This window comes from Taudactylus pleione, unplaced genomic scaffold (genome assembly GCF_031769625.1).
Source record: "Taudactylus pleione unplaced genomic scaffold, aTauple2 ptg000033l, whole genome shotgun sequence".
Taxonomy (NCBI): domain Eukaryota; kingdom Metazoa; phylum Chordata; class Amphibia; order Anura; family Myobatrachidae; genus Taudactylus; species Taudactylus pleione.
In genome coordinates, this window is record NW_028284435.1 from 5,821,267 (window position 1) to 5,834,888 (window position 13,622).

General features: G+C 44.0%; 1 protein-coding gene across 1 annotated transcript in view; it reads right to left on the reverse strand.

The window, feature by feature from the left end:
• LOC148538898 (17-beta-hydroxysteroid dehydrogenase 13-like) overlaps positions 1 to 13,622 on the reverse strand; it is a 79,985-nt gene that overhangs the window by 32,799 nt on the left and 33,564 nt on the right. Inside the window, exons 2-3 of the mRNA XM_088452117.1 lie at positions 5,521 to 5,628; positions 692 to 823 (exon numbers count right to left, since the gene is read on the reverse strand). Coding sequence (XP_088308243.1) covers positions 692 to 823; positions 5,521 to 5,628 — 240 coding nt within the window. The remainder of the gene's footprint in view (positions 1 to 691; positions 824 to 5,520; positions 5,629 to 13,622) is intronic.

Consider the following 13,622-nt stretch of genomic DNA (forward strand, 5'->3'; position numbering starts at 1 on the left):
TCTATAATTATAACATGACAAAATCTCAGTATGACGGGGCATATTGCTGCAATAATACCATATCATACTATGATATGGATTACAGTGCTTCCAAAAATATAAAAAATTTACCAACTGGCCGTGGCTGCAGGAGGGCGGGTTGGCGGGCCCCTTGAAGCTGCTTCGGGCCCTTGGGCAACTGCCCAGCAAGCCCAATGGAAGACACAGCCCTGAGTAGCTTGGCCTATATATTATCACTTATACTTAAAGCTTTGCCAATAACCATGCTCATTCGCATCAACCATTCTTTACTATAATCTGTTCTATAATGGGAGTAAGCAGCATCTTATATGCATGTCCCAACAATAGTAAGGTTTTATGTAGTAACCTAATACATACATAATGTTTGGTAGTACATTGAGACTCATAGAAAACAAAACAATATGAAGCAAATTGAACAAAATGAGTAAAAAGATAAAAGTTTTGGACAATGCAATGAATAATTGCTCTAAAATGACATATTGGAGTTGGGACATGTATGTTCTCTAATTCCATAGGGGCGATTCAATCAAGGGCAATAGGTGCAAAGTGCCGTCAGAACATCACCATACAAACCTCATCTCACAAACATACTCCTGTATATATATATATATTATTGTACTTTGCTTCATAAATAAGCAGTTTAAGTAAAGACAAAGTCCAATATACAGACCCAGAAATGTGCAAGGATGTTAACTTCAAATGTCTTCTCAATTTGGTGGTCTTGTAGCTGCAGAAACTCCACACCAAACACCACCCCTGCATTATTTATAAGGATATCCACGTCTCCGATGCTTGTCTTTACCTATGTGACACCACAAAAAGAGATGATAGAACAGATAGTATAAATATGATCATGATCAAATATGGAATAGCATTGGCAAATAATGACAATTGTAGGCTGCATTTTAGTATTTTTCCTTGGACAGTCCAGAAATTGTGTAACAAAAAGGGGTGGGACATACTATACTATATATGTGGGTAGAGCTATTAATTATGGTATGGTTGGACCAAGCATGGCATGATCAATACATGCTGTTGCCTAAAGTGAAACCTATTATAATTTGGAATGTTAGGAGGTATATTTTTTTCCATTATAATTATTACAAATGTTGACTACCTATAGGTATACACTCTATGTAATTAGGGGTAGATATATGAAGCAGTGAAAAGAGTGGAGAAGTGTGCCATTGGGCAGCACAGATGGTGTAATGGTTAGCATTTCTGCCTCACAGCACTGAGGTTGTGGGTTCAATTCCCACCACGGCCCTAACTGTTTGTATATTCTCCCTGTGCTTGCGTGGGTTTCTTCCGGGTGGTAGATTAATTGGCTCCCAACAAAAATTAACCCTAGTGTGTATGTGTGTGAGCATGTGGTAGGGAGTAAAGAATTATAAAAGAAAGAAAGGGGTTTCCTCCCACACTCGAAAAATATACGCGCAGATTAAGTGGCTGCCACCAAAACATTAACCCCAGTTTCAGAGGCGTATCTATAATGGGTGCAGTGTGTGCGGGGCACCGCACACACTGCACTCATATTTTTTTGTAACTGACCTGTCCGAGGTCCCGCATCGGGTATCACTGCTGCTCAGAACACCGAAAAAATGGCCGTCGCGGCCATTTTCCGGCGTTCTGCACATGCACAGTAGACTCGGGCACACTCTGGTGCCCGGAGTCTACTAATGCTCCGGTGGCTGGCCAGCCACATCAGTCGGCTGCCAGCCACCAGGGAGAGAGGAGGGGGCCCCGCACGAGGAGTGCACATGGGCCCCCTCCTCTCTTAAAACGCCCCTGCCCAGTTTGTATGTGTGTGCGTGTAAATGTGGTAGGAAATATAAATTGTTAGCTCCACTGGGGCAGGGACTGATGTTTAATGGGCAAATATTCTCTGTAAAGCGCTGCGGAATATGTGTGCACTATATAAATAACTGGTAATAATTAAATAAAACCAACCAATCAGCTTTGAGGTTGTATTTATCAAGTACATTCTATAAAATAATAAGTAGGAGCTGATTGGTTGACATGGGTAACTTCTCCACTGGCACACTTCTCCATTCTTTCACTGCTTCATACATCTACCCCAAATATCCAGGCTATTATGTCATTACTTCCCCAGTCCAGCAAGCAGCCAAACTACCTATCGTCTCCTAGGCTTAGCACAGATTTGTATTTCCAAGACAATAACTTTACTATCTTACAGCTGCAACATATGATATTCTCCATAAAACAAATCTGAGGAAAATAAGTATTGTAATAACCCATTGTATCTGGAAATGGAATGCATTACTATTGATTGCTATGTCCTTCCTTGTCTGTCCTCCATACGTTATGAGTCGCGTTACACAGGGCGCATGTGAATCGTCCGGTGCAGAGCATCTTTTTTGCCACAAATGCATCTTATTTGCAAAGCACACAGGCAGGCTTTGCTGATTAAAATGATGTGTGGTGTGTGTATGTTCTGTGGGCCTGATTCAGCAAGGATCGCAAGTACAAAAACACACGCACCCGGTTGATTGTTGCCTTCTGTGCATGCGAGAACCAGCCACCGTCGATTCGGACTGCGATTGCAGTGACTACGCAGACCCATCGCAAAGTGATTGACAGGAAGTATCGTTTGGGAGTGGTGACAGGGGGGAGTCAGTACGCTTGAACGCCGTTGCAGGGGAGTGCATAAATTAGCCACAGCGTCGGCATACGCAGCCTGAGTACAGGAATTTTAGCAATGTCTGGGTATGACCTGCCTTAATTGAGCGCAAGGCTCCGAATTGTACTCGATGGTACCAATGTTTTTGCAGACTTGCAAAGTATTACGGATGTGGGTAAAGGGAAGTGGACGTCTGTAAGTTGTGCTACGGCAGCATTGCGATCCCAGTCATTTGCATAATTTTGCGGCAGAACTGCGTATGCATTAGCGATCCTTGCTGAATCAGGCCCTGTGTGCGGCCGAGTCTGTAAAATCATTACAACAGAACGCAGTGTGGAAAACAGCCGCTGACACTGTACTGTAGCATTTCGTATACAACTACAGCTGCGGCCGCTCACAGACTATACACATGCCGCACATCATAATAATCGGCAAAGTCAGCTTGTGCATCTTATTTGCATCGCATTGTATATAATATCTACAATATATAATAAAAGAAAAGCCAGAACCACATAAAATACATTGATACAAATCCAGACATGGTGGTGGTGGGGTGGGCACAGGACTGGGAAAACTGGACATTAGTGGGGGGCACAGGGCAGGGAAGGCTGGATATGGGGGGCACAGGGCAGGGAAGGCTGGACTGGGGAGGGGGCGCAAGGAAGGCTGGCTGTAATGGGGGGCACAGGGCATGGAAGGATGGCTGGACTAGGGGGGGAGGGCACGGAAGGCTGGCAGACTGGGGGGGTCACAGGGCAGGGAAGGGTGGCTGGACAAGGGTGTCACAGGGCAGTGAAGGCTGGACAGGTGGGGGCAACAGGACAGGGAATGATGGCTGGACTGGCGGGAGGCACATGGCAGAGAAGGCTGGACTAAGGGGGCCCAGAGCAGGGAAGGCTGACTGAACTAGGGGGAGAGCACAGGGCAGGGAAGGGTGGCTGGACTGGACTGGGTCCACAGGACAGGGTCAGGAACTTCTTACCTGGTTTCTTCAGCTGGCACAAACACGGCATGGCATGGAGAAACAGCACCGGTCTCATTTCGGATATGGCGCCAGCCGCAAGCCAATCACATTTTGCGGACCGGCAGCCAATCAGGAGCGGCTGCATCCGATTGGCTGCTGTTCGGTGAGCTCTGATTGGCTCGCAGTCGACACCATATTTAAAATGCTGCTGGCTCTGTTTCTCCCTGGCTGCCAGTGCAATCCGCACGGCTACCATCCGGGCCCCTCTCTCTCTCCGGGCCCGGTACTATAGTCCCGGCAGTTCCCCCTGATGGCGGCTCTGCTTTCAAAGTCTATCTAGGTGCCATATACTGCGACTTGTCAGTGAAACATATTTTTACGGATGTCAAAGAGCTTAAGGGGCATCTGTATCAATTGTCAGGTTTTAGACCTGACGATTGTAGTTACCTATCACCGCTATTCACAGCAATACGAAATTTGCATTTGCAGGAAAGTATCAAAAAACACATGCAGGAAAAAGAGAAATCTCTGAGATGATAGAAGTGATTGCATTAGCACTTCTGTTTTGACCCTCCGCAGTGCTACTGAGCATGCGTGGACTGCTGACCACACATGTGCGGCTGCCATTGCCAGTGAGTGTTACAGAAGAACTCTCCCAGTAATTTTTGCGGAATGTAGCACATAGGCCAAAATTTCCCAAACGCGGTCTTCAAGGCACCCTAAAAGTCCAGGTTTTAAGGATATCCATGCGTGTGCACAGATGGTGTAATCAAACTGACTTATGCACTAATTAAGTCACCTGTGTCTGAGCATGGATAGCCTTTAAAACTGGACTGTTAAGGTGCCTTGAGGACTGATGGCCTGATTCAGACCCGGACGCTAAGCCGCAGATGCACGCTATGGCCGATAATCGCCTGTTTGCGCATGCGTGAGCCACCCACTGCACTTGGGAATTGTGCGCTCGTAGCACACAGACTAGACGCTACTTTGAGTGACAGATAGTGCCGATAGTGGGTGGAAACAGGGGAAGGTACTTGTGAATGGGGGAGTGGTGCTGCAAACGCAGGCGTCTGGACGTCTAAACAGCGTTTTATGGGTGTGCATAATTAGCATGGAAGCGACATTGTACATGTCAATTGGTTGTATTTCAGCCTGCAGTGATTGCAGTGCTTGCGGCGGGGTAGGGTCTACCACAAGCGCTGCGTGCAGCTCCAAAGGCTCTCGTTGGTTCTGATTAATCATACACTTCCTGGAGATAACGTGTGTTAAGAAAGAAAAGTGGGCGTCTTTAGACCGGCGTGCGTTCGCTCTGCCGTCGCTCTCTAAGACATAGAGGGCGTCCTTACACCAGACAGCGCAATCGCGGAATTTGCATACCTGGCCCCTTTTCGCTGCGCTAGAGCGCAGCTTAGCGTTCGGGTCTGAATCGACCCCTGAGTTTGGGAACCTCTGCTACAGGCTACAGTGGCTAAAACTATGGAATGTGAAGCATTCTGGAGCTTGGTAAATCTGACAGAATTCAGCTCCTTAGAAACTTATGGGGATGCGGCTGCTGGCGGAAATGGAGGGACTGTGGCAGATATGGGGCCTTATTTATCAATGAGTTTTATCATTCACAACAAGTGTAAAAACTTGTTGTGTATGATAATGTTGCTCCAGCCACCAGCTCCCAACTGTCATCTGTTTGAAAAATGACAGTTAGGAGCTGATTGGCTGTAGTTTTATCACTTGTTGTGAATGATAAAACGTGTTGATAAATAAGGCCCATGGAGATATCTGCTGCGGTATTTGAAAAAATTACATTTAGTAAATGTACCCCCTAGTTATGGTAGCTTCATAATTATGTCTACAATATACATCTACCCTGTAGGTTTTGTGAAGGATATTGTCTAACCTTCTCAGCTGCTGCATAAATATCATCTCTCTTACTGCAGTCCACCACATATGCGTAGGCTGTAGCTCCCAGTTTTCTGCATTGTTCTGCTGTTTCTTCCACTCCTTCCTGCAGAAAGAAAATACAATATGTCTTATATTGTATGTAGTGAGTTCTTCTTTAAAGTACTGTGCAAACTGACACCAAGGTTAATGATATAGGTGTTCTTATGTTGTCAGTTAAGCATGTTCAGGGTGATGTATAAAAATGTTGGACCACTCTGATTGTCTATAATCATAGGTGGCATAGTTGCAAACAGAAAACTCTTTTTTTCTTTTTAAATACAGTGTGCATCAGCGGATCCTTCAAGAGGTCATTGTACTTGCCAATTTATCCTACGTACATAACAGTAGGTTTGCCATATTATCCCTTAAGGTGCATATCCACTAGCAGATAGCGGAACGACAGTACTATTACAACATTGTAATCGTACAGACGTTCCTCTTGCCCTCCAGTGCCTACACTGAACTATATGTCGTTCAGTGCAGACACTCTCCCTTATCCCTGAACATGGTCAATCTGTCCGTATCGTCGGATTGACCAGCATGTTCAGGCGATGATTGATGTCAAAAACGACCAGCGGGAGCGTACATCGCTGGTCGTTATCGACATTTTCATGCCTAATGCATGCCCGAGTAATGAGTGATTGAACGATAACGATATCGTTCAATCACTAATTTTAATTGGCAAGTGGATACGTGGCTTTAGAGACACATGTGAATTACATAGGTTCTGTGGCATGGGCAAAACTACCATAGGTGCAGCTGCTATGGGGCCCAGAGCTTAGGGGGGCCTGTCGCCCTTGTCAAAGTTACATGTGATATATCCATTTTTCGCCATTAGGTGGTACATAGGGGCCCTTACAAACTTTTGCTATAGGGCCTTCTGCTACCTAGTTACACCCCTGTTCTGTGGCTGATTAAGACCAGGTGAAATGGAAACTTGAAGTCAGGCAGCCACAGATTCTGTGTAATTCATGTGTGTCCTGAATAAAAGGGAAGATATTGCAAGCCTACATAACAGAATACTATCTGCTTTGTCTTACTTGCAATACATTTTGCATTATACATTATTCACGGAAATTTAGGGCAGCACAGACGATGTAATGGTTAGCATTACTACCTCACAGCACGGAGGTCATGGGTTTGATTCCCCCTACGGCTCTAACTGTGTGGAGTTTGTATATTTTCCCTGTGCGTGCGTGGGTTTCCCCCGGGTGGTAGGTTAATTGGCTCCCAACAAAAATTAACCCTAGTGTGTATGTGTGTGAGCATGTGGTAGTAAAGAATTATAAAAGCAAGAAAGGGGAAACAAATGTATTGCAGAATGTTAATGGAAAAACAGGTGAAGAGGTGTTATGCTCACTTGCTGATTTGTCCATCTGAAGCTCAGTTGTTTCAAGCAGTAAGGGTTAGGATAGGGAGAGGAGGAGTGTTAGGATACCAACTGACAATGTTTCAGTATTCAATTTCTATGTGTACCCTCTATGCCAGACCCTGCGTGCTTCCACGGGGTCGTTCTTCGCATTAACAGATATGCAGTACATTTCAAGTATGTTATTCTGTCAATGTGATTAACAACCCCATGATTGTGAGTGGAGCTGGTGTCCGACATATTGGGCGGTCGGGCACCAGCTTGTGTAATGTATACCTGTCGGCCCGTTGACCGTGGCATCACTGGGTACACACATCGGTGTTTGTGTAAAAGCTTGAGTCTTATTTTTTCTGTGGGGGCAATGAATGTGAAGTCAATCCTGGGAATTAACAATAGATGAGACGCCAATAAGAATGATCTATATCATTCTGGGACTGGGAACTGGGAGAGCTATTTGAGTTGGCTGCAGACAGGGGCAGAACTATGGGAGACAATGGAGGCGCCTGCCGCCAGGCTCCAGCTCTGAAGGGGCACCTCCTCCATTGTCCATAACATATTCACCCCACTTAGGGCTGTAACTATGTACCCGGAGTGTACCGTCACGGCCGCCCCTTCCCGCCATCTGAGAAGCCACCATACACTAGTGGTGAGCTCCATGTTAGACCATCAGCTGCTGCCTTTGCCTATCTATAGCCTGTCTGCATGCGAATTGCTACATTACAGTGTCAGCGGCTGTGAAAGGGGTGGGGCACTAAATTATAACTTGCCTCTGAGCGTCTGGGATGAACTTACGCCACTGGCAGCAGATGCAAGTTGCGACCAATTCAATAGGTTTTACACTCCCTTTGGAAAGCAGGAGTCACTGAGGGAAGTAGCTGAGTTCCTTATACGCAGTACATCCTGCGTACAAGGTACTGAATCCGTGATCTATGATTGTATTCGCCATAGAAATAACCATAATAATGCCATATTTAATGTAGAAACAATGAACCACAACACTGTCGGGTACATTGCTGCTGGAAACAACTGAGCTTCAGATGGAGGAATGAGCAAGTGAGCATAGCACCTCTTCACCTGTTTTTCCATTAACATTCTGCAATACAATTGTTTCCCCTTTCTTTATTTGAACAGTCACATTGTAAAAACTAAACAATACACAACACAAGACCACACACTGGTCCAGGAGAGATGAGCTGTAAGAGAGTTTGTAACCGTTACGGGGTAGAGGACAATTAGCCAGGGAGGTGTGCCTGTGGCAAAGAATGTAGGAAGAGATGATGAAACTGTTTAAAGCTGAGGTTGTATGGAGAGAGGACAGAGGAAGGTATTAACTGAGTGAAGGTGCAGAGGTTCTAATAATCATGAGTTGGTGAGAAATAATAAGTAGGGGAACACAAGAATGAAAAAAAAGACGTCAGCTGTCGATATCCTAGAAACAGTAGGATGGAGCCTGCTCAAGGAAACAGTATGCAGTGCACACAGGGCACCGAGACAGGGGACGGGGCAATGCAGCACACCCTGACCCCTGAATAAGGTCTGAGAGCACTGGGGTCATATTTTAGAAGTAGTTGCTGGAAAATATTGTGCATGCAAAGAAGATAGCAATGACTTTCTCATTGTGACAGAGGGCCTGATTCATTACAGATCGCTATTGCGATTGCAGCTGCGATTACGCACGCAGTCCCACTACAAAAATATGCTAATGAATATTATCACAATGCCGTCGCAGCCTTACATAAGCACACCCACTTTGCCTTACACACATCTGTAATACTTTGCAAGTCTGCAAAACCATCGGTAACATTGAGTACAATCAGAGCCTCACACGCACTTGCACAAGATCTGACCTTACTTCAGGGTTGCCGACATTTAGCTCCCTCCTACCGGGAGGGAGCTGTCGGGCTTCCGCGGGGGGCGTGACGCATCAAAATGGGGGCATGACCAGGCAAATGTTGCATCATTGGGGGTGAGGCATGGGGGGTGGCAGCATGATTGCGTCATGGCCCCCTCTTCACAATGCCAAGATTAATGGCATTGTGGAGCAGGGGACGGGGCCACAATGATGCAATTCCGCCCTTCCCCCCCTGCCAGGTTTTATACAGATGGGTCGCCGGGGCCGGGAGGCCTGCCTGTCATTCCGGGGGGCCGAGCGCCCCCGATTTTCGTGAGGCTCCCGGTCGAATCGGGAGGGTGGGCAAGTATGCCTTACTCAGAAATTGCTAAACTCAGCGCACGCAGTGCAAGCCTAAGCTGCGTATGGCATCGCAATGGCTAATTTATGCATGCCCTTGTAATGGCATTCAAATGCACTGGCAAGCCTGCATTTCGCCACCCACCCCCAAACGCTCACTTTCTGTCAATCACTCTGCGATAGGTCTGCGTAGACGATCGCAGTGTGATCACAGTGAAGCCTTCGCACACGCGCACTGTAATCCATATGCATGCGCAGAAAGCAACAATCGGCCAATTGCATACGTAATCGCAGTTGCGATCGGTAATGAATCAGGCCCAGAGTCATTGCTGTCTTTGGAGCATGCGTCAATATTTCAGTGGAAGGGAGTCTGCACAAAATCTTGGATTTATTAGTGTTTTCTGATGGTATCTGAAGACGTTAGGTGTGTGTCTATTACTGTTTAGAACATATTTTTTCTGGAAAGGGGCATCTATTGAGGTTCTTTGAGTGACCACGAGGAGTCAACCATGTACAAATTGAGAGATTCAAATCATATGGACTTTGTTACTAAACTTTTGTGTGTTTAGTTACAGGATTTCACAAGTACATGGTTAAATTAATTAACCATTCGTCAAAAATACTGAACTAATCTGATAGCTAAAGTGGCATAATCTGCACAACTGCTTGGTCTTTCTTCATATCTGCAATGGCATTAGATTTCTAGAGTTTGATAAAAGTTGGTACTCTCAGATCAATGTTATCTGTTGTATTAAGCAGGGACATGCAGGCAGGGTAGGCAGGGGAGGCAGAGCTTCCCCTGCCATACTCCCTCCCCTATCATACTCCCAGTCATGCTCCAGAGTTTTTATACATTTGTGCCTCCCCAGCCATTGACCTCACCGGACGTCACTGGTATTAAGTAAGACTAAATGAGTGATTACCAGTTTGTTATCTGGTTAGATAGTATTCCCCAAAAACGATGAACGTTACATTTGACAGCAATAGTAAAAAAGAAAAAGGAATTTATGAATAATATATTTTTAGGAACACTACGAGGGTTTGTGTCCTACAGATATTGCCACTGGTTGTTCATTTGAATCATTTATTTTAAAATGATTTCTGGTTAGGGTTGCATTGGCACATGGTAGTGGCCTGACTGAGATTGTGGTACAAAATGTTAACATTCAGTATGTTAACACCATCATTTTTAACTTTTTTTTAGCTGATTATAGCAGTGACACTAACCGCAGCCTATCCTTAACACTAAAATTAACTGTCGGCATTCACAATGTTGACATTATCGACATTATATCCACTGTCAACATTTTGTCCATGTTGACATTTTTGAATGTCAACAAAATGACTGCATACCCTGCTTGATTTCGGTTAGGGCAGTTAGATCAAGTAATTGAGTATATAAGATGGTAGCAGATGGTGAAAAAAAAAAAAAGTTATGTAGAATACTACATTGTAATGGTGGTGCTTCTTGGGGCATGCTGATAAAGCCGCAGAGTGGCTGGTATGACTACAGAGCCCAATACATGATAGCCTTTTATTAGCAAGCACCAGATTATTATTGATATGTTCAGATATTTTATTAATGTATCATATATAAGTGGGGTTCTATACAGTTCACCAGCCGGTGAGTGTATGCTGCTTGCAGGTAGTGGTGCAGGATACTGGATCAGAGTTATTACCAGGGAATAACTGGGTCTTTCACATAGGAGCTAAGTAGGAGACTTCAGTCTCTCACTATGTCACTCTTCACAGTACAGACAAGATGGTCACTGCACATACTCAGTAGTGACCTTGGTGGCCATCTTGGAACAGGACATGAAGACTGGAGTCTGTGCAGTAGCACACTCCTCTTTCAGCAAGGATAGGTATAGGAAAGGAAGCAGGGGAAGGGAGTGCTCAGTCTTATCGGTATATATGATATAGCTATTGGCATCAGAGTTAGGGCAAGCTGAGGCAGGTTAGTGGGATGCCAGAATAAGCTGAAAGGGTTTTCAACCACATCCGGCACACAGGGCACACTGCCGTCTTGTTAAAGTGCTGATACTGCATGCTCAACAAGCTGTGCCATTGATCACAAATTGCAAACACATAATAGAATGTTCCTGCAATGACAAGCAAAGTAAATAAAGACTGAATGGATGCCTTGTAGTGCCATGCATTAGAATACTTCAAGATTGCAATACGTTTCTCTGGCTTTTGTTAGCAATGTACTATAGATTTACAAGGTCATTTAAGGTTTGTTTGAAACATGATAATTTTAACAATTTATCCTGCAATACAAAACACATTTACTTTTCTACCTGTGGAGCAACAAAGTTCTGGGCACAGTTTCAGGGCTTTTAATGTGCTTTAAAAAAAAAATGAGCAAATGAAGGTGCAGATGGTTATTGAAATTAGTACACATATAATAATACTGTGTTAAACCTATGTCGCACTGAACACTGCTTTTTGTTGCTTGTGTTTCTGACATCAAGCTCCATTTTCAGATGACATTAACAGCCCTTTACCATGGAAAAAGCGATCAGAGTGCAAACAGGGATATTCTCCCTATTCTTCAGGACATTGGCATTGTAATCTTTCATCTCTGCAATCAGTTGCGACAGAATAGATTTTATATGAAAAGAATGGTAAATAGCCCTGATACTACATCTCTTATCGATGCGTATAATAAGAGATGTTGGTTATCAGGAAACATTTCCGGAGGGTGGTAAATAGAACCCATAGTTACTTGGCAACCAGGATGCTTTTACTAATATTCCATCAGGTGATGCTGCTTGTCAGTAGGAAGCCAGTTCTCTAGATCTCAGGGCCTGATTCAGAGCCGTTCGTAAGCGGCCGCTCGTTCACACTGAGCGATGTTCCACAACTGCGCATGCGTATGGGTCGTAATGCGCATGTGCAAACCAGTCATTGCGGTCGGAAATCGTGCGCTCGCAAAACAGCGAGGGGCTGCTAATTTGATTGACAGAATGTACCGTTTGTGGGTGGTAACAGGGGAAGGTGCTTGAAAACGGGGGAATGGAGATCCGAACGCAGGCGTGCCTAACGGTAAAAAGGGTGTTTAATGGGAGTGCATAATTACTAAAGGAGCGTCATCGACCACGTCACTTGGTTGTCTATTAGCCTGAACTGCTTGCAGTGATTGCGGGAAGTAAAACCTACCACAAGCACTGCGAGCAGTTCAGATGCCTTTCGATGTACCCGATTAATCTAATAAATACCGGAGATGACGTGTGATGCGAACGGCAAAGGGGCGTCTTTACAAAATAGCGAGCGCATTTTTCGTTCGCTCGCTCAGACATAGAGGCGTCAACAAACCGCAAAGAGCGAGCGCTCAATTTAAATAGCCGGCCCCTTTTTGGAACGACCGTCCGCAAATAGCATCCGGGTCTGAATCAGGCCCTCAGTCCATTGGATACTTAGGATTTAAAGTAAACATTTTATCTCGTATTTAGAACATTACTATAGACAAAATAGTTCACAAGTGTAAAAAAGTTACAAGAAAAAAAAGTGTATTATTTATATTAGATTATTTTGCTACGATGACAAAGCTTTTGATGCATAAGGTTTATAATAAGTGCAAGACTATGCAAATATAAAAAAAAATCTTAACTAATATATAAAAAAATAAATAATATTAATAATATTGAGCTCAGGGGAGTTGAAATAATACCTGCATAAAATACACCCCTCTTGTATTGGGGTCTTACTTCTAATTTATCTTCTTATTATGATTATTTCTACAACCACATGCATATCACTAAATACATTTGGTATCGTAGATGTACTGCCAATTTGCCTAAAGTAGCTAGTTAGGATTTCTTATGTACTATAAAACGTGTGCAAAATAAAAGACTATAGTTAAACCTAGTTTCATGCTTAATATGTACACCCATTTTAGCAGATATGTGATATACAGTAGGAGCAGCAGAAAGTATAATCAAACAGACAGGGCCGGATTAAGGGCCACATGAGCCTGGTGCTAAAAATGTTCAAGGGCCCATACTGAGAAGGGGAAGAGCTGTGACCGATGCTGTGTGGGTGTGACTAGGGCCAAGTGTGTGTGTACACCCCATACCCAATCAGCCTCACTGTCTCCCAAAATACATAAAAATAGAAAAAAATGAAATATTTTGTGAGAATACTAAAAAAACAATTTTAATACTTATAATTTATTGCTGACTGATTATGGGCATATTTTTTTATGTGGAAGCCTGTGCAAGTAAGATGTCCTTTACAACCCTTATAAGCTGATATTGTGACTTGTTATAGAACTGTCAGTTCTAAAATGTATCTGTTAATATGCCTACTGACTGTGTAGAGTAAGCTTAGTTTAACCTAAATGATAGACAGACAGACAGACAGACAGACAGACAGACAGACAGATAGATAGATAGATAGATAGATAGATAGATAGATAGATAGATAGATAGATAGATAGATAGATAGATGGATAGATAGATAGATAGATAGATAGATAGATAGATAGATAGATAGA